This window comes from Scyliorhinus canicula, chromosome 3, assembly GCF_902713615.1.
Source record: "Scyliorhinus canicula chromosome 3, sScyCan1.1, whole genome shotgun sequence".
Lineage (NCBI taxonomy): Eukaryota > Metazoa > Chordata > Chondrichthyes > Carcharhiniformes > Scyliorhinidae > Scyliorhinus > Scyliorhinus canicula.
The window spans coordinates 123088954-123116049 of NC_052148.1; the positions used below are offsets into that span (position 1 = coordinate 123088954).

Below are 27096 nucleotides of genomic sequence, written 5' to 3' on the forward strand. Positions count from 1 at the left end.
TCCCTAAGGGTTCCTTCACCTTAAGTTCCTGAATCAGGTCTGCCTAAATACACATCTCCAAATCCAGAATTGCCTGTCCTTGAGTGGGCTCTGTCACAAGCTACTCCAAAAAAACATCTTTTAGACATTCCACTAATTCCTTTTCTTGGGATCCATTACCAACCTAATTTTCCCAGCACACCTGCATATTGAAGTCCCCCATTATCATTGTAACATTGCCTTTCTTATATGCCTTTTCGATGTCCTGATTTATTTTCTGCCCCACATTCTGACTACTGCTCAGGGGCCTGTACATAAAACCCATCAGGGTCTTTTTACCTTTGTGATTCCGCAACTCTACCAATATCGCTCGTCTAAAGCGCCATAGCGCATTGAACGTCATAAAATGTCCCATATAAATATAAATTATTGTTGTTTATGTTTCACAAGATAATCTTACTTTACAATAAAGCTCAATTCTCCTATTTTTTTTCGTGTTTTGTTCTCCAGTTGCTGGAGTGCTTGGTTTTGTGATTGGAAAAGCTTCTTATATGGGAGCTTGCCGTAAAAAGTTTCAAAATGCAGAATTTCCCCCTCGTGGGGATGAATTTTCTCATGGGTTTCGAAACTTCCCCTTCAGGTGAGTAATTTTCCAGAATCTTATCTACATTATTTATTTCATCCCAGTCTTGTGTGTTACCATGCTCTGATTTTTTAATCTGCACTAATTTTAATCAGTTTTTTTTTGGTTTGATCATTTAAATCTTCCTCTTTCCTCTGATATCATGTTTTATTCCTCATCTACTAGATATTAAAGCTTAGGAGGCCTAAGAAGGTTAGTTACCACGAACACTACTGCGGCAGCACGGTAGCATGGTGATTAGCACAATTGCTTCACAGCTCCAGGGTCCCAGGTTCGATTCCTGGCTTGGGTCACTGTCTGTGCAGAGTCTGCGCATGGTTTTCCTCCCACAGTCCAAAGATGTGCAGGTTAGGTGGATTGGCCATGCTAAATTGCCCTTGGTGTCCAAAATTGTCTTCGTGTTGGTTGGGGTTACTGGGTTGTGGGGATAGGGTGGAGGTGTGGGCTTGGGTAGGGTGCTCTTTCCAGGAGCTGGTGCAGACTCGATGGGCCAAATGGCCTCCTTCTGCACTGTAAATTCTATGATTCACTCACGCCCAGAATCTTCCCAATTTTTCGCAACCCCAAAACACGTCCACACCTCCCACACCCATCTATTAACCCCTGAAAGAACCCACTCATTCTCATCCGAGTCATATGCACCCTGTGCACCACTTTAAACTGTATCAGGCTCATCCTTGCACAAGAGGAGGTCCTGTTTACCCTTCGCAGTCCCGCACTCCATACTCCCCAATTAATCTCCCCTCCCAACTCCGCTTCCCATTTCTCCTTGATCTTCACCACTCTCACACCTCCCTGCTCCCGCCGCCACTTGTATATATCCCCACTTCCTCCCTCCCCTTCCACATCCGGAAGCAGCAATCGCTCCAGCAGGGTGTATCCCAGCAACCAAGGGATCCAGACCTTTCGTGCAAAGTCCTTAACCTGCAGATACCTGAACTCATTCCCCGTCGGTAGCTCTACCCTCTCTCTTAGCTCCTCCAAACTGGTGAACCCTTCCGCCAAACACAGATTCCTCACCTTGACCAGTCCCACTTCCCTCCACCTCTGGTACACACTATCCCTCCCCTCACGCAGCTCAAACACGTGATTCTCACACAGTGGTGTTAACACCGACATCCCTTCCACCTAAAATGCCTCCTCAACTGGTTACAGATCTTCACAGTGGACTGCACCACCAGGCTCCCTGAATACCTATTTGGAGCCATTGGCTATGCTGCCGTCACAATAGCCCTCAAACTAGACCCCTTACAAGATTCCTCCTCCATTCCAACCCACGCTACCCCTTCGCCTCTCAACCACCTTTATCCAATCCTGGCAGCCTATTCTTCTCTTTCCTTTGCCCTTGTTTCTATAATTTCCACTTAAATGTATCAATCGTACCTGCCTCGACTACTCTTTATCATAGTGCATTCCACATTCTAATCAATATTTGGATAGAGAAATTTCCCCTCAAATCCCTCCAGTCTTTATGGCCTTTATCTGTGTTACAAGTAGAAACAATTTTTCTCCATACCATAGATTAGAACAAAGTAATTCCTATAGTGCAGAAGGAGGCCATTCGGCCCATCGAGTCTGCACCCACCCTCTGAAAGATTACCCTACCTCGGTCCACGCCCTCACTCCATCCCATCCCTGTGACCGATAACCCTATCTAAACTTGCACATCGTTGGACTTGGGAGGAAACTGGAGCACCTGAAGGAAACCCACGCAGACACAGGGAGAAAGTGCAAAATGCACACAGTCAGTTACTCAAGGCTGTAATTGAATCTGGGCCCCTGGCGCTGTGAGGAACCATGCTGCCCCTACCGTATGTCTATGCTATCAATCATTTCATTGTCTTAAAGACATCTTCCCACTTTTCCTCATTTCTTCTTGTCAATCTTCCATTTCCCTGATCCTTAATTTGCTTCCTTTTTCCGTTTGTTCATGAGATGCGGAGGTTTTTGGCTGGGTTGGCATCTTCTGCCTATCCCTCATTGCCCTTCAGAAGGTGGTGGTGAGCCAGGTTCTTGAACCTCTGTGTAGTGTAGGTACACCCACAGTGCTGTTGGGGAGGGAGTGCCAGGATTTTGATCTAGTGACAGTGAAGGAACGGTGATTTACTTCCAAGTCAGGATGGTGTCTTCCTTGGAGAGGAACCTGGAAGTTCTGTTCCCATGTGTCTGCTGTCCCTTTCCCTCTTAAGATGATAAAGGTCACAGGTTTGGAAGGTATTCCTGAAAGAGGCTTGATCAGTTTCTGCAGTGTATAATATGCACACTACTGCCACTGTCTGCCAATGGTGGAGGGCATGAATGTTGAAGGTATTGTATGGGATGTGAATTATGCAGGCTACTTTACACTGGATGATGTTGATCTTCTTGAGTATTGTTGGAGCTTCATTCATCCAGGCAAGCGGAGAGAATTCCATCACATTCCTGATGTGCCTTTTAAAAGGTGGAAAGGCTTCGGATAGTCAGGAGATAGGTTGCTCACTGCAGAAATTTAAGGCTCTGACCTGCTTTTGTATTTACATGGCTGGTTCAGAACCAATGATGATGTACAGGATATTGATGGGAAAACATTCGGCAATTGATAATGCCATTCATTGAATGTGAATGGGAGATTCTCTTTTGTTGGTGTGAGTGTTACTTGCTGTTTATCAACCCAAGCCTGAATGGTGTCTGGTCATTATGTGGAGGAGTGGCTGATGGTACTGAACATTGTGCAATCATCAGCGAACATCCCCACCCTGATGTCATGATGAAGAATAGGTCATTCATGAAGCAGCTGAAGATGGTTAGGCTCAGGACAGTACCTGAGAAGCTCCTGCAGCTGTGTCCCCAGGCAGAGATGAAGAGCCACCCAACAACCATGATGGTTTTCCTTTCCCGGTAGGTATGATGCCAAACCAGTGGAGTGTTTGCTCTCTGATTCCTATTGATTTCAATTTTACTGGGCTGCTTGGTGTCACAATCACATGCTGCCTGATTAGCTGGGCAAATTCAGTTTGTTCGGTATTTGCCAGTGTTATAGCTGCAATGGCACAGATTGGCTAGTGGCATGGCTAGTTCTGGAGCACAAGTCATCAGCATTACAGTCAGGATATTTTCAGAGGCTAATAGACCAAGGTTGCAAATTCTTCAATTTTTTCCTTTTGCACTTGACGTTCTGGGCTTCCTCCATCATTGAGGATGGGAATGTTTGTGGAGTTTCCTCCTTTTAGTTGTTGAATTGGCCACCACCATTTATGGGTGGATTTTCAGGACTGCAGAGCTTTGATGTGCTCCATTGGCTGTGGGATTCTAGTAATTCTATTCTATTAATCTTCCTCTGAAATATTGGGTCTGTCAACCACATACTGACTCGACTGTTTAGTATGCGTACAGTCATGTGATGTCGCTTCACAGGATTGTAACCTCAGTTATGTCTGGTGCAGCTCCTGACATGCTCTTCAACATTTCTCATTGAAACAGGGTTTGTCTCCTGGCTTGATCATAATGGTAGAGTGAGAGATATGCTTGGCCATGAGGTTACAGATTGTAATACTGGAATACAGTTCTGCTACCGCTGATAGTCCACAGTGCCTCAAAACATCCAGCTTTCAGCAGCTTGATCTATTCTAAATCTAACCCACTGAGCATGGTGGTAGTGCCACACAGCATGGTGGTAGTGCCACACAGCATGGTGGTAGTGCCACACAGCACGGTGCCTGGCTATAATAAACGAAATAGGAAATATTAGAAGTACACATCAAGTCAGAATTTGTGGAGTGAGAAAAAGAGTTAATGGCTGTAATTCTGTGTTCTCATTGGTGAACTTGGAGGCGGGTAGGCCAATTAATGACCACTTAGGGCCTCATCCTACCGCCAGCCAGCTGCAGGTTGACCTGTCACTGTGTGGCATGCCCGACAGGTAGAAATGTACAGCTAGCTTGCGGGAGGGGGCTTGATCCAAGCCACTCAATGTCTGATCGAGGGACTGGACAGTGGGAAGGAGGTGGTTTATTGAGAGCAACCCTATTGCCCTTGGTGCCAACCCCACCCCCTATATTACTTACATGTGGCCTGGTTGGCCCCGTGATCCTGGGGCTCTGGTGCTTGTCCTTCCGTTAGTAGCCATGGTCTCCCCAGTGTTGCTGCTGAGCACAGGCACTGCTGGCCTCTGATTGGATGGCAGCTCTCGGTCACTGAGACTACCTCCCCAGGATTTTTGATTCCAGGGGAAGGCCCACCTTGGGCCTTGCCACTGCATAATTGGCTGAGCGACTTTTTTTGAAATGAGACAGTGTGGGTCCCCCTCTGGCAGACGAGAACCCTAATGCTGCAACAAGATTCTGTCCAATTCAGTTCAATGACCTGTTCCCAGTGATCTGCATTTGTGAACGTGGTTGTTAGTTTGTACTAACTTATAAGATGATGTTTTCCAGTAAATGCCATCGTGGTTATGACCGTGGTGAAGGTAAAAATGAATCACTTGGACACCCAAATCATTGGAATAAATCTCAGCAGCCAGCGCAGAACCCTACTGACACCAGGTGTGTTGCTTTTTGATCTTTGAGACAATATCTTGGTTCATTTGTTACTGTAATATGTAAGGAATGGGTTTATGATTGTTCATATTATAGTTCAAAAATAGAGACAAACTTAAAAATATCAAAGCATGTTAGGTCTAGATTTTCTGTTCTGGTATAACTGGGATGCATTTCCAAGGGATTTAGAATTTTTTGCCTGCTCGTGAGATGCCTGTTCCGGAATCTAGTGATCTTCCTTCGAAATATTGGAAGTACTTCCCCAGCTTCTGCCAGAGTTTCCTGCTGAAATTAGGGAAGAGGTTTGCTGGGCCGAGTTCAGAGGCCGGCAGCATCATTGGGATGTCCACCAGTTTATCATGCAACCTTTGAAAGGGATGCCAAATTTTCAGCAATTAATTCAGCTACTTCTGCATTTACCTGCTCCAGATCCACCAGCAAATATTTGGGGAAGCTGGGAGGAAAATGAAAGCTCCGACCGAAAGTAAGAGAGGTCTGGGTGTGCAGGTCCACAGATCTTTGAAAGTGGCAACACAAGTGGGCAAGGTAGTCAAGAATGCATATGGAATGCTTGCCTTCATTGGACAGGGCATTGAGTATAATAATTGGCAAGTCATGCTGCAGTTGTATAGAACCTTGGTAAGGCCACACTTGGAATATTGCACACAATTCTGGTTGCCACACTGGCAGAAGGATGTGGAGGCTTTGGAGAGGGTGCAGAGGAGGTTTACCAGGATGTTACCTGGTCTGGAGGGTGTTAGCTATGTGGAGAGGCTGAATAGACTCGGACTGTTTTCATTGAAACAACGGAGGTTGAGGGGTGACCAGATCAAGGTGTACAAGATTATAAGGAGCATGGACAGAGTGGATGGGCAGGCACTCTTTCCCAGGGAGAAGGGGTCAGTCACCAGAGGGCATAGGTTTAAGGTCTGTTGGGTAAAGTTTAGAGGAGATGTGCGAGGCAGGTTTTGTTTACACAGAGGGTGGTGAGTGCCTGGAACGCGTTGCCAGGGGAGGTTGTGGAAGCAGATACATTAACGGTGTTCAAAAGGCATCTCGACAAATACATGGATAGGATGGGTATAGAGGGATACGGCACAAGGAAGTGCTGAGGGTCTTGGCCAAGGTTAGTATCATGATCGGTGGAGGGCCGAACGGACTGTTTCTGTGCTTCTTTGTTCTTTGTTCTAACTGAGTTGTGCTTTCCCATGCCCTCGTATTTTCTATTCTTTCCCCCTGTCAAAAATATATATAAATGATCATAAAACATGAACAAGTCTAGAAAAATGCCCCTGAGGGCGAAATATACTAAACCAGTAAAAAAGCTGAATGATAACAAGTTAGATCATAGAATTTACAATGCAGAAGGAGGCCATTCAGCCCATCGATCTGCACCAGCCCTTACAAAGAGCACCCTACTCAAGCCCACGTATCCACCCTATCCCCATAACCCCCACTTAACCTTTTTGGACACTAAGGGCAATTTAGCATGGCCAATCCACCTAACTCGCACATCTTTGGACCGTGGGAGGAAACCAGAGCACCCGGAGGAAACCCACGGAGACACGGGGAGCATGTGCAGACTCCACACAGACAGTGCCCCAGCTGGGAATTGAACCTGGGACCCTGGAGGTGTGAAGTACCTGTGCTAACCACTATGCTACCGTGCGGCCCTTATAAGCTGCACTTATACATCACCTTTAACACAATAAAATGTCCTAAGGAGTTTTGCAGGTGCCTCATCAGATAAAAAAATTGACACTTGTTAAAGAAGAGATTAGAGTTGCTGCTATTTGCCCTAATTGAGGTCCTTACCAGGCCAATTAATGGCTTCTTTAAGGGATGTTTCCCTTTCAGCATCAGTTTTTAGGTTGGCAGGAGGAATTACCAGGGGTTCAATCTTCCCAAAAGGGAACTAAGTTCCCAGGCGAGTACGTTTAGCCGCGTGTTTCCCGGCACTCGCAGTGTCGAGAATCATGTGTCTATTCAACGTCACTCACTTTGAATAAGGGGCCTAAACGAGGAACGAGCGGCCGAGGTCGCACATAGCCCCGTTTTTTACAATGGGGAACTCCGCCCGTCGGAACTCCCCGTTGTAGTGAGAGATCGGGACGCCATTTTTAAATGCCATCCCAATCTCCTAGGCCCACAAAATAAAATCCCCAACCTCCCCCAGCTTGAACGCAACATGGGAGGGGCCCCTGGCCACAACCCCCATGGCAGGCAACCCCAGTCCGATCGCAAGCAGAAAACACCAGCTTGGCACTGCCGGCACCCCCTGGGCACCTTAGCAGTGCCAGGCAGGCATCCAGGTGGCACTGCCAGTGTGCAGGCTGGCACTGCCAGGTGGAATCAGCAGTGCCAGGGCACCATCCTGCCCAAAGGGCAGTCATCTGGGGCCTCCGATCCCCTTGGAGATCCCACGAATGCCGGTCCACCTAGCCCCCATTTGTGGGGACCAGTACCAAACACCGAAGGAGAAAATGCTGGAAAATCTCAGCGGGTCTGGCAGCATCTGTAGGGAGAGAAAGGAGCTAACGTTTCGAGTCCCATGACTCTTTGTTACTCTTTGTTAGTACCAAACACCACTCTTCCAAGCTCCCCGAGGCAAAGGGATTGAATGTCAAAGCCTCAGGTACATTGGGAATCTGCACATTAGAGTAAATCTCACTGCCTCGCCCCAATATGCAGATTGGCCAAAAGCTGATTTCGCCCATTGTGGGCAGGATTCACCTTGCAACGTATCACGAGATTGCGTTGAATCTCGCGAGGTGTTGCGAGCTGGGTAGATCCCGGGAGTTGGGTCTCCCTGCTTTCACCAGCCACTCTAGACAAAAGCTACAGAAAAGCGAGCTGCTTTTCTGGTGCAGTGTGGCCGGAAGAACGCTCTGTGAGGGAAGCCTAAAAAAAGAACAGGCCTAAATCCCGGGCCTGGGTGGGGTTGCCCTCCATCAGAAGTCCATTTCTGACTGCGGGCACCCCCCACTTAAGGTCCAGTAACCACTTGACCCCCCCCTCCTTCTCCCTGCCTTCTTCCCGACCCCGATTGACTGCTTTGCAAAAAGATTTTGCAGTAACTAAACAGTAGCAACATTTAAAGAAAAGATTTTAACATTTTCAAAAATATATATTCCATTGAGAAAGATGGAAAGTGGCTTCCGAGGAAAGTTAAGGATAATATTAGCTTAAAAGAAGAACCCAGGAATGTTGCAAAAGAACAGTGATAAGGCTGAGGATTGGGAGCCTTTTTTGAAAGCAGCAAAGATGAACAAAAAGTTGATAAAAAAGGAAAAAAATTAATATGTCATAATATGAGCATGGAATTTAAAAACCGATTTATAAGAGTTTTACATGTACATAAAAGGGAGAGCAGCTAAAGTTGGTTCTTTATCGACACAGACAGAAGAAATTATTATGGGGAATGAGGAAATGATAGAAACGTTGAAAAAATATGCTGTGCCTTTCTTCACAGTAGAAGATACACATTTCACACCAGAAGTAGAAGGGAACCACTGGACTATTAAGATTGAGGTAGTTTCAGGTAGGTTATATCAGCAGAGAAAAAATATTGAGGAAGCCTAATAGACTAAAAGTTAACAAAATCTCAAGGACCTAATAGCCTACATTCCAAGGCTCTAAAAGTGGTAAATGCAGAGATAGTTGATTTTCTAAAGTTCCATGTAATATTTCTAGCCAATTGGAAGCAAGCAAGTGGAACACTCCTAATTGGGAAAGTGGGAGAGAAAACAGGGAACGACAGGACAGCTGGCCGGACATCAGTCATCAGGAAATGCTGGAAGGAAGTCTTAATGTTACACATGGAAATCATAAAATGACCAGATAAAGGTGATATAACTTTACAAAAGTATAACTATGCTTAGAAATATAACTAGGAGGGTATGAAAAAGATAACCAATAAATCTAGCATACTCGCATTTCCAAAAGTCTTTTGATAAGGTACCACACAAAAAGCTAATCCACAAGTTGAGAGCAGAAGGAGTGGCTGGTAAAATATTGGTTCGCAGACAGGAAGGAGAGTAGAGATACACAGGACATTTTCAAGTTACTGGCTGTAACTAATGGATTGCCGGAAGGATTGGTGATGGAAACTCAAATATTTACAATCTATATTAATGATTTGAAAATGAAAAAATGAAATGAAAATTGCTTATTGTCACGAGTAGACTTCAATGAAGTTACTGTGAAAAGCCCCTAGTCGCCACATTCCGGCGCCTGTCCGGGGAGGCTGGTACGGGAATCAAACCGTGCTGCTGGCCTGCTTGGTCTGCTTTAAAAGCCAGCGATTTAGCTGAGTGAGCTAAACCAGCCCCTTTGGATGAAGAGGTCAAGGCTCCCAGGTTTGCTGACAACACAAAGTTGGGTGTGAATGTGAGCTGTGAAGAGAACACAGAAAAGCTACAGATTGCAGGTTAAGTGAGTGATAACAAGATGGCAAAGCGAGTTTAGTGTGGGAAAGTGTGTAGTTATTTACTTTGGCAGTAAAAATAGGAAAGCATAATACTTTTCAAAAGGCATTAAACTTCTAAATGTTTATGTTCAAAGGGACTTGGGTGTATTTATACAAGGAACATAGTAAGTTAGCATGCAATTAACAGCAGGTGAGATGGTGGCACAGTGGTAATATTACAGGTCCAGAGGTCTAGGCTCATGTTTTATGGATATGTGTTCAAAACCCACCATAGCTGTTGTAATTTAAATTCAATTAATAAATCGAATTGGAAACTAGTCTTAGTAATTGTGACCATGAAACTATCATTGATTGTTGACTCTTAACTGACCTTTGAAATGTTGAGTTCAAGGGCAATTAGTGATGCTAATAAAAGCTGTTTTTTTTCCAATATGTTGGACTTTAACCTGGTGTTGTAAGACTTCTTACTGTGCTCACCCCAGTCCAACTCTGGCAAAGATTAACCTGACTGGTTTCTGGGATGAAAGGGTTATCCTCTGATGATATTAAATTGGGATTATACTTTCTGATATTTCAAGCTTTTTTTTAGAACACACAGGGCACAATTCAACGATTGCATTGTGCCTGTGCTCCCCACTGTACAAAACGGGCCGATGTGCGGCCTTGGCCACACTTTCCCATTCAGGGCTCTCATATACGTGGGTTGAAAGGCCACTACGAGCACCTGAGAAAACATGGCTAAACAGGACTTTGCTCCCTTTGGGAGATTCACGCCCTACAAATTTTGAGTACATTTTGACTGAGATAGATTCATTTTTGAGCTCTCAGGGAATAAAAGGATATGGGGGTGGGGGGGTGGATGGGAAAGTGAAACTAAGGCAGAAGGTCAACCATGAATTCAGCTGTTGGAGTGGGCGGAGCTACAGAGTCGAGCGGTGAATATTTAAACTAGCTGCTTCGCGGATTCGAGTCTTTTCAGCGGGAATTCAGCTGTTGGAGTGGGCACAGCGACAGAGTCGAGCGGTGAGTATTTAAACGTGCTGCATAGCGGATTTGAATCTTTTCGGCGGGAATTCAGCTGTTGGAGTGGGCGGAGCTACAGAGTCGAGCGGTGAGTATTTAAACGAGCTGCTTAGCGGATTTGAATCTTTTCGGCGGGAATTCAGCTGTTGGAGTGGGCGGAGCTACAGAGTCGAGCGGTGAGTATTTAAACGAGCTGCTTAGCGGATTTGAATCTTTTCGGCGGGAATTCAGCTGTTGGAGTGGGCGGAGCTGCTTCGCTGCTTAAACAGCGGCCACAGGGACTTTGGGGATAAATTTGAAGAGTGACATCACAGCAAAGCAGTGACCTGATTGGCTGGTAAGGAAAGTGCTCCAATTAGCAGTAGCTGGGAGAAATTTAACTCTTCGTGTGTTGGTAAGTATTGTGATTGGTAAGTAAAATCTTTATTCCTTTCACTTTTCATTATTTGATATATTTGAAATCAGTTAAGGTAAAGTGTAAAAATGGCAGGAGATCTCAGACCCGTGTTATGCTCCTCGTGCTCAATATGGGAGTTCAGGGATACGGGCGATGCCCCTGACTCCTTCATGTGCGGGAAGTGTGTCCAGCTGCAGCTCCTCTTAGACCGCATGACAGCTCTGGAGCTGCGGATGGACTCACTTTGGAGCATCTGCGATGCTGAGGAGGTTGTGGATAGCATGTTCAGTGAGTTGGTCACACCACAGATTAGGATTGGTGAGGGAGATAGGGAATGGGTGACCGAAAGGCAGAGAAAGAGCAGGAAGGCAGTGCAGGTGTCCGCTGCAGTCACCTCCCTCCAAAACAGGTATACCGTTTTGGATACTGTTGGGGGAGATGACTCACCAGGGGAAGGCAGTAGTAGCCAGGCTCATGGCATCGTGGCTGGCTCTACTGCACAGAAGGGCGGGAAAAAGACTGGCAGGGGATAGGGGATTCAATCGTAACGGGAGTAGACAGGCGTTTCTGTGGTCGAAAACGAGACTCCCGAATGGTATGTTGCCTCCCGGGTGCACGGGTCAGGGATGTCTCAGATCGGCTGCAGGACATACTGAAGGGGGAGGGTGAACAGCCAGTTGTCGTGGTGCATATAGGCACCAACGATATAGGTAAAAAAATGGGATGAGGTCCTACAATTAGAATTTAGGGAGTTAGGAGATAAATTTAAAAAGTAGGACCTCAAAGGTAGTAATCTCAGGATTGCTACCAGTGCCACGAGACAGTCAGAGTAGAAATTCAAGAATAGTCCGAATGAATACGTGGCTTGAGAGATGGTGCAGGAGGGAGGGGTTCAGATTTTTGGGACATTGGAACCAGTTCCGGGGGCGGTGGGACCATTACAAATTGGATTATCTACACTTGGGCAGAACTGGAACCAATGTCCGAGGGGGTGCTTTTGCTAACACTGTTGGGGAGGTTTTAAACTAATGTGGCAGGGGGGTGGGAACCAGATTAGGAAGTTAGAGGTCAGTAAAGAGGCAGCAACTAAAGCCAGTAAGGTACTAGATAATAAACTCATTGTGACTCAGGGGAAGAGTAGACAGGGAAGAGATGAACGCAAAGGGACAGGTGGTCTGTGGTGCAATTGTTTTAATGCGAGAAGTGTAGCAGGTAAGGCAGATGAATTTAGGGCTTGGATTAGTCCCTGGGAATATGATGTTATTGATATTACATAGACTTGATTGAGGGAAGGGCAGGATTGGCAACTAAATATCCCAGGGTATAGATGCTTCAGAAGGGATAGAGAGGGAGGTAAAAGGGGTGGAGGAGTTGCATTACTGGTCAGAGATGATATCACATCTGTGATTAAGGAGGGCACTATGGAGGATTCGAGCACTGAGGCAATATGGGTAGAGCTAAGAAATCGGAAGGGTGCAGTAACATTGTTGGGTCTTTACTACAGGCCTCCCAAAAGCGAGCGTGAAGTAGAGGTACAAATATGTAGACAGATTATAGAAAAATGTAGGAGCTATAGGGTGGTCGTGATGGGAGATTTTAACTTCCCCAACATTGAATGGGACTCATGTAGTGTTGGAGGCGTAGATGGAGCAGAATTTGTAAAGAGCATCCAGTAGAGTTTTTTAGAGCAGTACATAAATAGTCCAACTCGGGAAGGGGGCCATACTGGGCCTGGTATTGGGGAATGATCTCGGCCAGGTGGTTGAAGTTTCAGTCGGTGATTATTTTGGGAATAGCGATCACAATTCCGCAAGTTTTAGAATACTCATGGACAAAGACGAGAGTGGTCCTAAAGGAAGAGTGCTGAATTGGGGAAAGGTCAAGCATAACAAAATTCGGCAGGAGCTAGGGAATGTGGATTGGGAGCAGCTGCTTAAGGGTAAATCCACATTTGAAATGTGGGAGTCGTTTAAGGAAAGTTGATTAGAGTGCAGGACAGACATGCCCCTGTGAAAATGAGGGATAGAAATGGCAACATTAGGGAACCATGGATGACGGGTGGAATTGTGAAACTAGCTAAGATGAAAAAGGAAGCATACATAAGATCTAGGCGACTTAAAACTGATGAAGCTTTGGAGGAATATCGGAAAAGTAGGACCAATCTCAAACGCGCAATAAAGAGGCCTAAAAGGGGTCATGAAATATCTTTGACTAAAAGGGTTAAGGAAAATCCCAAAGTCTTTTATTCGTATATAAGGAGCAAGTGGGTAACTAGAGAAAGGATTGGCCCACTCAAAGACAAAACAGGGAATTTATGCATGGAGTCAGAGGAAACTGGTGAGATTCTTAATGAGTACTTTGCATCGGTATTCACCATGACGGATGTTCGGGTTAGGGATGGATGTTCAAATACTCTAGGTCAAGTCGGCATAAGGAAGGGGGAAGTTTTGGGTATTCTAAAAGGCATTAAGGTGGACCAGTCCCCAGGTCCGGATGGGATCTATCCCAGGTTACTGAGGGAAGCGAGGGACAAAACAGCTGGGGCCTTAACAAATATCTTTGCAGCATCCTTGAGCACGGGTGAGGTCCCGGAGGACTGGAGAATTGCTAATGTCCCTTTGTTTAAGAAGGGTAGCAGGGATAATCCAGGGAATTATAGACCTGTGAGCTTGACATCAGTGGTAGGTAAACTGCTGGAGAAGATACTGAGGGATAGGATCTATTCACATTTGGAAGAAAATAGACTTATCAGTGATAGGCAGCATGGTTTTGTGCAGGGAAGGTCATGTCTTACAAACCTAATAGAATTCTTTGAGGAAGTGGCAAAGTTAATTGATGAGGGAAGGGCTGTAGATTTCATATACATGGACTTCAGTAAAGCGTTTGATAAAGTTTCCCATGGCAGGTTGATGGAAAAAGTGAAGTCGCATGGGGTTCAGGGTGTACTAGCTAGATGGATAAAGAACTAGCTGGGCAACAGGAGACAGAGAGTAGTGGTGGAAGGGAGTGTCTCAAAATGGAGAAGGGTGACTAGTGGTGTTCCACAGGGATCCGTGATTGGACGACTGTTGTTTGTGATATACATAAATGATCTGGACGAAGGTATAGGTGGTCTGATTAACAAGTTTGCAGATAATACAATATTAGTTGAGTTGCAGAAAGCGAGGGGGACTGTCACAGAATACAGCAAAATATAGATAGATTGGAGAGTTGGGCGGAGAAATGGCAGATGGAGTTCAATCTAGGCAAATGCGAGGTGATGCGTTTTGGAAGATCCAATTCAAGAGCGGACTCTTGAATTGGATTAATGGAAGAGTCCTGGGGAAAATTGATGTCCAGAGAGATCTGGGAGTTCAGGTCCATTGTCCCCTGAAGGTGGCAATGCAGGTCGATAGAGTGGTCAAGAGGGAAACAGCATGCTTGCCTTCATTGGACGGGGTATTGAGTACAAGAGTCGGCAGGTCATGTTACAGTTGTATAGGACTTTGGTTAGGCCACATTTGGAATACTGCATGCAGTTCTGGTCGCCACATTACCAGAAGGATGTGGATGCCTTGGAGAGGGTGCTGAGGAGGTTCACCAGGATGTTGCCTGGTATGGAGGGTGCTAGCTATGAAGAAAGGTTGAGTAGATTACGATTGTTTTCGATGGAAAGACGGAGGTTGAGGGGGGACCTGATTGAGATCTGCAAAATTATGAGAGGTACGGACAGGGTGGATAGCAACAAGCTTTTTCCAAGAGTGGGGGTGTCAATTACAAGGGGTCACGATTTCAAGGTGAGAGGGGGAAAGTTTAAGGGAGATGTGCATGGAAAGTTTTTTACGCAGAGGGTGGTAGAGGCGGGCACGATAGCATCATTTAAGATGCATCTAGACAGATATATGAACGGGCGGGGAACAGAGGGAAGTAGATCTTTGGAAAATAGGAGACATGTTTAGATAAAGGATCTGGATCGGCGCAGGCTGGGAGGGCTGAAGGCCCTGTTCCTGTGCTGTAATTTTCTTGGTTCTTTGTTTGTTCTATGATTGTATTGAATAGAGGTCTACAGAATTTTGAGGGGCTAGACAGAGTGGATGGTCAGAGATTGTTTCCCAGGGTAGAGGGGTCAATTACTAGGGGGCATAGGTTTAAGGTGCAAGAGTCCAGGTTTAGAGGAGATGTACGAGGCAAGTTTTTTTACACAGAGGGTAGTGGGTGCCTGGAACTCGCTGCCGGAGGAGGTGGTGGAAGAAGGGATGATAGTGACGTTTAAGGGGCATCTTGACAAATACATGAACATGATGGGAATAAGGGGATAGTGTAGAAGATTTTAGTTTAGACGGGCAGCATGGTCGGCGCAGGCTTGGGAGTGCCGAAGGGCCTGTTCCTGTGCTGTACTTTTCTTTATTCTTTGTTCTTTGAATGCTGGAGCAGGCCCAAATGGGTCTATTGTCTGCTCCTCCTCCTATTTCTTAGGTTATGTCTTCAAAATTTAAAGAGGAGGTAACACCTAGGGGCTGGTTTAGCACCGGGCTAAATCGCTGGCTTTGAAAGCAGACCAAGGCAGCCAGCAGCACGGTTCAATTCCCGTACCAGCCTCCCCGAACAGACGCCGGAATGTGGCGACTAGGGGCTTTTCACAGTAACTTCATTTGAAGCCTATTTGTGACAATAAGCGATTTTCATTTCATTTTTCATTTCCTTTCACGTCCATTGTGACTTTTTATGGATTAGGTTTTACTTGATAACTGTATGCATGTCACATTTCTTGGGTACTTGAGACAGAAGAATCCTTAACTATTGATTGATATCAAATAATATTTTTTTTCACAGTTCACAGAATCCATGAAGAATAAATACCTCACTGTGTCTGCAACTTGGTGTAGAAATTCTGCAGTGTCAGTCTATTATATTCTGAACCATAATTACTTTTAATACTTGAAATGTTTATCATTGTTCTAAATAATGAAAGGAAAAGTTGATGTAATAGGATCAGTTAGACAAATTTAAGTAGTATGTGTAACATTTGTTCTCCATTACTAACAAATTAAATATGCTACAGAACTTCACAAGTGTGATTTGTATTTATCAGCTATTTTACTAGGCTACATGTAGCAATCAACATATACACAGATCAGAGGAAACTATAAGTGAACTTCCAGTACTATTGTGCTGCGGTTTCCTCCCACACGTTCTGAAAGACGTGCTGTTAGGTGAATTGGACATTCTGAATTCTCCCTCTGTGTACCCGAGCAGGTGCTGGAATTTGGCATCCAGGGGATTTTCACAGTAATTTCATTGCAGCGTTAATGTAAGCCTACTTGTGACAATAATAAAGATTATTATTATTGACAAAAGTTCAAATAATATTGATACTGTTTGAAAGACAGATTCATTTATCTGTCTAATTCTGCTTACAGTTTTCCAACATAAAAAAAGTATTTATGTCACGGTGCATCACATTGTTTGAGTACTTGAGGCAGGAGAATCCTTAACCAATGATTAATATCAAAACTAAGACGAGGAGGAATTACTTCTCGCAGAGGGTGGCGAATTTGTGCAAGTCACTGCCCTGTAGTGCAGTGGAGTCTGATCACATAGCCACCCACACTTAGAAATGTTTTGGGGGAGGTGCGTTTTGTACCAGCCCTCAGAGGGCTGGGGCCTAAACGCGCAGGTTCACAAGATCGGGACACCCTTTTTAAAGGGCAGCCCCATCTCAAAGTGACAAAGATCCCTCCCACCACCACCATCGGCACTTTAATACGCCCCCCCCCCCCCCCCCCCACCACCACCATCTTGGCCATAATTGGGGCTTCAGTGACTCCCCCCACCACCATCCTCACCAGCATCAACTCCCTCTCCCCATCTCCCTTCCCCCACCTATATATGAGGGGCATAGAGTAGACAGGAAGAAACCTTTCCCCTTGGTGGAGGGATCAGTGAGCAGGGGGCATAGATTTAAGGTAAGGGGCTGAAGGATTGGCGGGAATGTGAGGGAAAACCTTTTCACCCAGAGGGTGGTGGGAGTCTGGAACTCGCTGGCTGAAAGGATGGTGGAGGCAGAGACCCTCATATCATTAAATAAGTATTTCGATGTGCACTTGCAACGCCAACGCATACAAGGCTATGAGCCAAGTACTGGAAAATGGGATTAGAGTAGCTAGGTAGTTGTTTTTGACCGGCGTAAATGTGATGGGCCGAAGGGCCTTTTCTGTGCTGTAGACCTCAATGACTCTTTGGGCGCGATTTTCCCAAGAGGGAACAGCATCTCCAAGTGAGCACTTGCAGTGCCAAGGAACATATAGCTATTCAAAGTGATTCATTTTGAATAAGGTGCCTGAATGGGGACAAACGGCCTAGGTCGCAAATAGACCCATTTTTTACAATGGGGAGCTCCGCTCTCCGAAATTAGTTCCCGGTAGCGGAGTTCCCTGGCATTCACCAGCCATGCTGCACTGTAGTGAGATGCTTTTCCAACACAGTGTGTCTGGAGGATAATGCCCAAACTATCACAGGCATGGGGGGGTCCCTCTTCAGGCACAACCCCCCCCCCCCTCTGCTGGCAGTGCTCATCAAGTCTGGAAGTCTGGTCTCTGGTTTTGGAGACGGTAGTGATCCACGCCGGCTTCACGTTGTGCCGGCTGGCGGAAGAATAGCAGGAGCTGGGAGCATTCTGCTCAAAGCCGATTTCAAATCTGTAAATGCTCCTTTTAATGTGCTAATCTGGTTCATGCCCAGCGAGGGCGTGACCAGATTATGCCAGCTGGAGTGGGCTGGGAGCATCGTACACTGTTTGGCGTCCAGCATAGATCTCGTTTCAGACCTCTCCCACTATTGTCCCGACATTGCGAGATTTGCACCCGGCCAGGTCAATGCAGCCAGAGAATTGTCCCCAATGTCTAATGGCGACCAAATTCTTAACATGTTGATGTAATGATTGGGATAGGTTGAGCAAGAAAGCTACATATTTATGTTCATATGTGGATCAGTTGAGATAAAGGTGGATGAAACCATTAAACAGCTATTGTTTATCGAACTGTATTTTATTTTATCAACCCCAGATGATGCTCAATTACTCTCCTCAACAATGGGGTATCTGTTCCTCTTGCTACTCAGTAGGTGGAGCACAGATCTGTTTAAGTGAAAACATAAAATCATCAACCTAGCTTTACTGCAGCTCACGCACTGGGTGGCCTAATAGCTAAAATCTTGGATTAACTACAATGTGAACAAAGTAATCTGAGCCCTAATACTGTGCCTGTGTACTAGCTATGTCACTAGCACATGCCTGTGATCAACTGTACCAAAGTCATAAGTTTGGGGATGCCCAGGATGCTCCCAGTCTCATCCCTAAACATGGTAGCAACTGGAATAATGGTAGGTGGAAGCAGCACCTCTCCTATCTGTTTGGAATTTTCAGTGCTGCTGGAAAGGCATAGAAATGGATTCCACTTTGAATTCTTGTTCTATATACACCAGGGGCTGGATGCTCTGCTTTGCGATGCCGGAAGGACAATTTGCGATCAGGTGGAGAATCCAGCATCAGGCAAAAACCTGGATTGGTGCCCGGTGCCATTCCAGTTCTGATGCTTTGGTCCCCCACTGGTGGCGGGATCAAGGCTCTCACCCTGCTATTAACGGGCCAGGCACCATATTCCTCAGGCCCGCATGATTCTACGGTCCTCTGGGCTGGGACCTGAAGCCCTGAACCCTGCTTGGAAGCTCCGCCCCCTCACATAAGAGAGACCTCTGCCTGGAAGCTAGAGAGTGGTCCAGACAGAGGCAGTGAAAAAAAAATCACTGCTTCAAAACTCACCTCTGATACAGGAGCAGGGCCTGTAAATTCCTGGAAAGAGAATTCATATGGTTGTGATTGACAGCTTCAGCACACACCCAGCTGTCAGCATGTTTCATTCATCTCCCTTCAAGCTTGAGTGACTTTGAAGTACTCAGCTGTGAAACTAACCAGTTAAGTGTTTTAAATGCGCACACTTCCTCTTTTTCTCTACAGAAAGCTTTAACTGTCTTTGTGGGGTGCAGGACCTGTCAATCATAGCTGATGAGCTTTGAAGTACCCAGTTGTGAAACTAACAGCAATGTGTATAAACATATAGCTATGATTGACAGCTCTTGGACGACATCAAAGATAGTTAAGTGTTTTGGCAGAAAAAACACGTGGGAGCACTGAAAGCACTTACCTGGTTAGTTTTACAACAGGGTATTTCACAGCCACTCAAGAGTGAAGGGAGATTAATGAAATAACGCAGATAGCTGGATGTGTGTGGAAGCAGACGCTACCCCCTGGCCCTACACTCATGCTTGGAGCATCTCAACAATAAGGACTCTTAGCATCAGACTCCTATTCATTGACTACAGCTCGACCTTCAACACCATAATCCCTACTAAGCTCATATCAAGACACCAAAACCTAACATTTGGCTCGTCCCTCTGCAACTGGAGCCTTGACTTCCTGACCCATAGACCATAATCAGTAAGGATAAACAGTAAACACCTCCTCCATGATGGTCCTCAATTCAAGGGCCCCGCAAGGCTGCATACTTAGCCCCATACTATACTCTAGACACATATGACTGTTAGGCAAAATTTGGCTCCAACTCCATCTACAGGTTTGCTGATGACACGACTAGTGGGTTGGATCTCGAACAACAATGAGTCAGAATACAGGAGGGAGCATACAGGTGGCATGGTGTAATGACAGCAATATCTCTCTTAATATCAGCAAAACTAATGAGCTAGTCATTGACTTCAGGAAACAAAGTATTGCACACACCCCTGCCTGCATCAATGGTGCTGAGGTGGAGATGGTTGACAGCTTCAAATTCCTAGAGGTACACATCACCAACAATTTGTCCTGGTCCACCCACGTCGATGCTATGAACAAGAAAGCACAACAACTCCTATACTTACTCAGGAAACTAAGAAAATTTGGCATTTCCACATTGATTCTTACCAATGTTTACAGATGCACCATGGAGAGCATCCTTTCTGGCTGCATCACAGCCTGGTATGGCAACTGCTCAGCCCAAGACCGTAAGAAACGACAGAGAGTCGTGAACACAGCCCAGTCCATCATCCAAACCTGCCTCCCATCCATCGGTTATGCCTACACCTCCCCCTGTCTTGGGAAAATGGGCAGCAATCAAAGACCCCTCCCACCCGGGTTATTCTCTCTTCTACCCTCTTTCATCAGGCATGCAATACAAAGGGCTGAGAACACGCACTAACAGATTCAAAAACAGCTTCTTCCCACTGTAACCAGTCTCCTGAATTACCCTTTTATGGGCTGAACTGATCTCCACGCATCTTCTCTACTGAGTAACACTACACTCCGAATGCTTCACCCAATGTCTATGTCTACATATTTACATTGTGTATTTATCATATGTCCTATGTTTTGCAAGTGTGGAACAATCTGTCTGGACTGGACACAGAATAATACTTTTCACTGTACCTCGGTACACGTGACAATAAATCCAAATCTAAACGCTGCCCCACTGCAGAGGAGGCAGGGGATCAGCAGCGCTCACACTAATCAGTCATCTTCAGCGTGGCCTTTGGAACCCTCCCTGGTACTCTGCGCCTTTCAGGGCAGAGGCCTCACATAGAATTTACAGTGCAGAAGGAGGCCATTCGGCCCATCAAGTCTGCACCAGCTCTTGGAAAGAGCACCCTACCCAAGCCCACACTTCCACCCTATGCCCATAACCCAGTAACCCCACCCAACACTAAGGGCAATTTTGGACACGAAGGGCGATTTATCATGGCCAATCCACCTAACCCGCACATCTTTGGACTGTGGGAGGAAACCGGAGCACCCGGAGGAAACCCACGCACACACGGGGAGAACATGCAGACTCCGCACAGACAGTGACTCAAGCCGGGAATCGAACCTGGGACCCTGGAGCTGTGAAGCAATTGTGCTAACCACTGTGCTACCGTTCTGCCCATGGAGTGGAGTGATCCACACTCCTCAGGATCACCAGCTCTTTCTCGGGTAAGGAGACCAAAACTGAACACAATCATCCAGGTGTGGCCTCACTAACGCCTTATACAGTTGCAGCATTACCTCCCTAACGCCTTATACAGTTGCAGCATTACCTCCCTAGTCTTAAACTCCATCCCTGTAGCAATGAAGGACAAAACTCCATTCGCCTTCTTAATCACCTGTTGTACCTGTAAACCAACTTTTTGCAACTCATGCACTAGGACACCAGGTCCCTCTGCACAGCAGCATGTTTTAATATTTTATCATTTAAATAATAATCCCTTTTGCTGCTATTCCTACCAAAATGGATAACCTCACATTTGTCAACATTGTATTCCATCTGCCAGACCCTAGCCCATTCACTTAAACTATCCAAATCCCTCTGCAGATTTCCAGTATCCTCTGCACTTTTTGCTTTACCTCTCATCTTAGTGTCGTCTGCAAAGTTGTGCACATTGCCCTTGGTCCCCAACTCCAAATCATTTATGTAAATTGTGAACAATTGTGGGCCCAACACTAATCTCTGAGGGACACCACTAGCTACTGATTGCCAACCAGAGAAGCACCCATTAATCCCCACTCTTTGCTTTCTATTAATTGACCAATCCTCTATCCATGCCACTACTTTACCCTTAATGCCATGCATCTTTATCTTATGCAGCAACCTTTTGTGTGGCACCTTGTCAAAAGCTTTCTGGAAATCCAGATATACCACATCCATTGGCTCCCTGTTGTCTACCACACTGGTAATGTCCTCAAAACATTCCACTAAATTAGTTCGGCATGACCTGCCCTTTATGAACCCATATTGCGTCTGTCCATTGGGACAATTTTCATCCAGATGCCACGCTATTTCTTCCTTGATGATAGATTCCAGCATCTTCCCTACTACCAAAGTTAAGCTAACTGGCCTATAATTACCCGCTCTCTGCCTACATCCTTTTTTAAACAGTGGTGTCACATTTCCTAATTTCCAATCCGGCGGGACCACCCAAGAGTCTAGTGAATTTTGGTAAATGATCACGAGTGCCTTTGCAATTTCCCTCGCCATCTTTTTTAGTACTATGGGATGCATTCCATCAGGGCCAGGAGACTTGTCTACCTTCAGCCCCATTAGCTTGCCCATCACTACCTCCTTAGTGATCGAGGGGTATGCTCCATCTCAAGCTGATATCAGTGTGTTTGAAGCTCCACCTTCAGCTGATTTATCCCATGCACTCTGATGGTACAATCTATGAAACCACAAAGGCTTGCCTTCTGGGAGTTAAACAGCCTCTTAGTAAATATGGCCCACAAAACGTAGCAAATACAACACCAGCAACAGCTGTGAAAGATGATGTCAATGAGATTGATTTCTTTGGATCTGATGAGGAGGAGGAAAGTGCAGAGGCTGAGGATCAAGGAAGAGAATGAATGGCTTAGTTTGGGGTTTCTCCAAAGTCGTTCCAGTGGCCTATGGCATCAAGAAGCTGCAGATTCAATGCATAGTTGAAGATGACAAAGTGGGAACAGATATGCTGGAATAAACTGCATTTGAAGATTACGTGCAGTCTGTTGATGTGGCAGCCCTCAACAAAGTGTAAAACAGCAACTAATGAACACTGAATAAAAATTGGCTCGTCCAAAAAAAATGTATAGCAAGATCTTTCACTGTTTCAAAATAGTAATCACAAAAATTCTATCTTGAAATTTAGGCAAGGGTGGGGTATTTGTAGTACACCCGGATGATCAGGAGGAGGGAATTGGGAGACTCCCATTTAAGAGGGCAGTGAAGAGTTTCAGATACCTGGGGGTGCAGGTGGCCAGGAGTTGGGGGACTCTCCATAAGCTTAATTTTACCAGGCTGGTGGAGCAGATGGAGGAGGAATTTAAAAGGTGGGACATGGTACCGCTATCGTTGGCGGGTAGAGTGCAGTCCGTCAAAATTACGGTTCTCCCGAGGTTCTTGTTCCTTTTTCAGTGTTTGCCCATCTTTATCCCTAGGGCCTTTTTTAGAAGGGTGACTAGCAGCATCATGAGCTTTGTTTGGGCGCATGGGACCCCGAGGGTGAAGAGGGTCTTCTTGGAGCGGGGTAGAGATGGGGGGCGGCTGGCGTTACCCAATCTCTCGGGGTATTATTGGGCGGCCAATGTGTCGATGGTGCGCAAGTGGGTAATGGAGGGGGAGGGGGCAGCATGGAAACGGACGGAGAGGGCGTCCTGTGGAGATACAAGCCTGGGGGCCCTGGTAACGGCGCCGTGGCCGCTCCCTCCTACGAGGTATATCACGAGTCCGGTGGTGGCGGCTACCCTCAAGATTTGGGGGCAGTGGAGGCGACATAGGGGAGAAGTGGGGGGCTCGATGGAGGCTCCGTTAAGGGGGAACCATAAGTTCGTCCCGGGGAACATTGATGGGGGATTTCAGGGTTGGCACAGAGCGGGCATCAGACAGCTGAGGGACCTGTTTATTGATGGGAGGTTTGCGAGCCTGGGGGAGTTGGAGGAGAAATTTGGGCTCCCCCTGGGGAACATGTTCAGGTATCTGCAGGTAAAGGCATTTGCTAGGCGGCAGGTGGAGGGATTCCCTTCGCTTCCCGCGAGGGGGGTGAGCGACAGGGTGCTTTCGGGAGTCTGGGTCGGAGAGGGGAAGATATCTGATATCTACAAGGCTATGCAGGAGGTGGAGGAGGCGTCAGTAGAGGAGCTGAAAGCTAAGTGGGAGGGGGAACTGGGGGAACAGATCGAAGACGGGACATGGGCTGATGCTCTGGAGAGGGTTAATTCTTCCTCCTCGTGTGCGCGGCTTAGCCTCATCCAATTCAAGGTGCTGCACCGGGCCCACATGACTGGGACGAGGATGAGTAAGTTCTTTGGGGGTGAAGACAGGTGTGTCAGGTGCTTGGGGAGTCCAGCGAACCATGCCCATATGTTCTAGGCATGCCCGGCACTGGAGGAGTTCTGGAAGGGGGTGGCGAGGACGGTGCCGAGGGTGGTGGGATCCAGGGTCAAGCCAGGATGGGGACTCGCGATTTTTGGGGTTGGGGTGGAGCCGGGAGTGCAGGAGGCGAAAGAGGCCGGTGTGCTGGCCTTTGCGTCCCTAGTAGCCCGGCGAAGGATCTTGCTACAATGGAAGGATGCGAGACCTCCGAGTGTGGAGACCTGGATCAATGACATGGCGGGTTTCATTAAGCTAGAGAAGGTCAAATTCGCCCTGAGAGGGTCGGTACAAGGGTTCTTTAGGCGGTGGCAACCTTTTCTCGACTTTCTGGCTCAACGATAGGGTACAGGGACAGTAGCAGCAGCAACCGGGGGGGGGGGGGAAGAGGGGGGGGAAGGGGGAGGGAAAAGGGGGGAGGGCGGACAATGACTATGTTTGTTTATTTAATTTTAATTTACTTTTAAGTTCTTTTGTTGTTCATTGGGGTTGGGGGGGTGGGAGGATGTGATACATGTGTCGATAGGGTCTGGGGGTGTTACAGTTATTATGGGTTATTTTGTTGCATTTCATTGTTTGTCGTTATGTTTTATATTTTCTGTAAAAAATTCCAATAAAAATTACATTAAAAAAAAAATTCTATCTTGTATTTCATTTTCCGCTATTCAGAGCATACACATGATTCCTGTGTACTGCAGATGTCCACATTACCCCACTATTTGTTGATATATTCATGACTTCCATGGCTTTAATAACCATAACAAGTTATATTTATATAGCTCCCAGAGTTGGGGCTGGAGGAGATTGCATAGATTAATGAGGAGGGGCGAGGCCATGGAGAAATTTGAAAACAAGGATGAGAATTTCCAAATCAGGATGAGGCCATTAAGAACAGGGATGATGGGTGAACATGATGTGGTGTGGGTTAGGGGACCTGCAGCAACGCTCTGGATGAGTTTATCTTTATGGGGGGTGGACTCCAAATTCGAGTTCCCACACAGCATAGAGAAGAACTTCAAAAGAAAGGCTATCCCACCACCCAGGTGATACAGAAACGCATATATCGAGATATTCGAACAACAGTCAGCTGTTTAGATTTCTGGAGATGGGACACTCTTCAATTTACCCACAAACTAGCCAACGTGTCACCATTTTCAAGCTGTCACGTCATTATGTTTTATGCACTCTCCACTCCAAAACAGTGGTTGTTTCCTTGGCTACCTAGCAGATTGCCCATTCTTCCTTCCACCTACAATCTTCCCTCTGACAAAAAAAACAAAGTTGTAGCGCCTACAAAAAAAAACTTTTTTATTTTCGGCACTCACTTTTCCCATTGTGACTGTACTGCATAATTTTGGGTAACTTGCAAGCAGCTCACACAGACACCCTTGGAGAACCTATTGCTTGGTGCACTTTCATCAACCTGTGTCTGAAATCAGGTCCAGTAGGACATCAAGACCCAACCCAGGTCATTAGAATATGATGTGGGCTGGCAACTCGCTCCAATTTGTTATGTGCCCCTCCTACTCTCTTCCACTTAGTGTCTTCACTTGTGAATAATGCTTCGTCTGATGTGCTGTACTCAGCCCCACCCATGCCAGGATGCTGCTGGCTGGATTGATGATGCTGAGTGGGAGACCTGGATGGATACCACTCAGTAAATGGGAAGCGAGACTACAGCCAGGCTGTGCCGGTGCGGGGGGGGGGGGGGGGGGGATTTACGGTCAGGGGTTGTTTTGGGCGCCTCGGAGATTGGGACGCGATTTAAATATGGCATCCCGATCTCTCATTACAATGGGGAGTTCCGATGACCAAACCGCCCCATTGCAAAAAAAGAAACGGGACTATGTGCTGCATCGGCGAATCGGACTTCCACTCCGAGTGCTGGGAAACACACGCCTAATCGTGCTCAATCGGTGACTTTGTTCCCTTGATCTTCGGAAGAGGCTCCAGCATGAGGAAAAGCCTGCCAGTTGCAAAGCTTTCACAGGATAATGCTTTCAAATAGAGGTTAAAACAAAAGTCAAGGAAAAATGAAAGGAATAACCTAAGGACAAAAGACCTTGAAAAAGCCTGCCAATTGTGTGTCATGGCCTGAAATCTTACAATTAAAAAATTCCAGGCTTTTATGTTCACCCAGGTATTGTAGAATAACTTCTGTGTTCTTTGAATTCTTATAAAAGTGCAGCAATGACGTTGTGACTATAAAAGGATAAAAATCAAGCCAAGGAAAATATTATGGAAAGGTTATTTTGGGTGGAAGGGCGCTCCCTGAATAGACGTCTTATAATTCAGCACATTTTTAAAAGTAGAGAACATGCCACTGCCAATGATGATGCACAGACTTTAATTTATATTGAACGGCCTAATTGTTCTTTAAATGTAGCCACAATTACTCACTGCTCTCGGTACCATATTTCTGGGATTAATAGTTGTATTCAAACCAGACAAGAATTTCCCACCTGCCCTCCAAAATTCAGACAGTACAGGTTCAAAATAGTGTGCTACTGTTTAATGTGAATTAGCATGGGCTTGGTGGGGTGAAAAAATATTTCTTCAGTGAGAGACAGACAGGCTATTGTGAGAGACCACTCTGAAGAATCGTTGTGCTAGTGAAATCAGGAAGTGAGCATAGAGTTTGGCTGTAGTACTTGGCAAATGTTGCACTATCTGGAGAATTCTGACACTCAATTGCAAGTATTGTTGTTCTGTAATATATAGATATATCAATAAAACATCCTCGTTATTTTACCAGGTTTCACTCTGATGCTGTCAGTACCTCTCCAATAGCATAAGCATTGCGTGGTCCTCTCTCCATCTACTTTTTGTGGTTTCTAAGACCAACCTGTTTAGTTCAATAGCATGATCAACTTGATCCATTTAACTCACTTGGTGGGATCTGCTGAAATGGTTTTCTCATTTGTAATTTGAGGTTTTAATGTTTTACTTCGTTAAAATAGATTTGTGAAGGGTGATAGGATATCCTTGGAACTTGAGGGACAGGTTAAAGGCATGAAGTCAGGCAATTGTTTTAGATGGGAACTGCAATGTGTGTTCTAATATTTTGATTCAAGAATACATAACTTTCGAAACACAAAGAAAGTGTAATGACCAGACAGAGAAAATACAGCATGCCTGAGATTATTGAAAGCTGGAAGGGGCAAAAACAACCAAGGCCAACGGTGACTATTTGCAGACTTACCCCAAAG

General features: G+C 46.0%; 1 protein-coding gene across 2 annotated transcripts in view; it reads left to right on the forward strand.

Moving 5' to 3' along the window:
• Positions 1 to 16033, forward strand: part of ociad2 (OCIA domain containing 2) — a 32304-nt gene extending 16271 nt beyond the window's left edge. Inside the window, exons 5-7 of one of the 2 annotated variants that reach the window (XM_038791204.1) lie at positions 490 to 619; positions 5035 to 5142; positions 15798 to 16033. In XM_038791204.1, the coding sequence (XP_038647132.1) occupies positions 490 to 619; positions 5035 to 5142; positions 15798 to 15813 (254 nt within the window). In that variant the 3' untranslated portion in view covers positions 15814 to 16033. Of the gene's footprint in view, positions 1 to 489; positions 620 to 5034; positions 5143 to 8829; positions 8996 to 15797 lie in introns of those variants that run through there. The other variant, XM_038791203.1, reaches the window with a different exon arrangement.
• The last annotated feature ends 11063 nt before the right edge of the window (positions 16034 to 27096 follow it).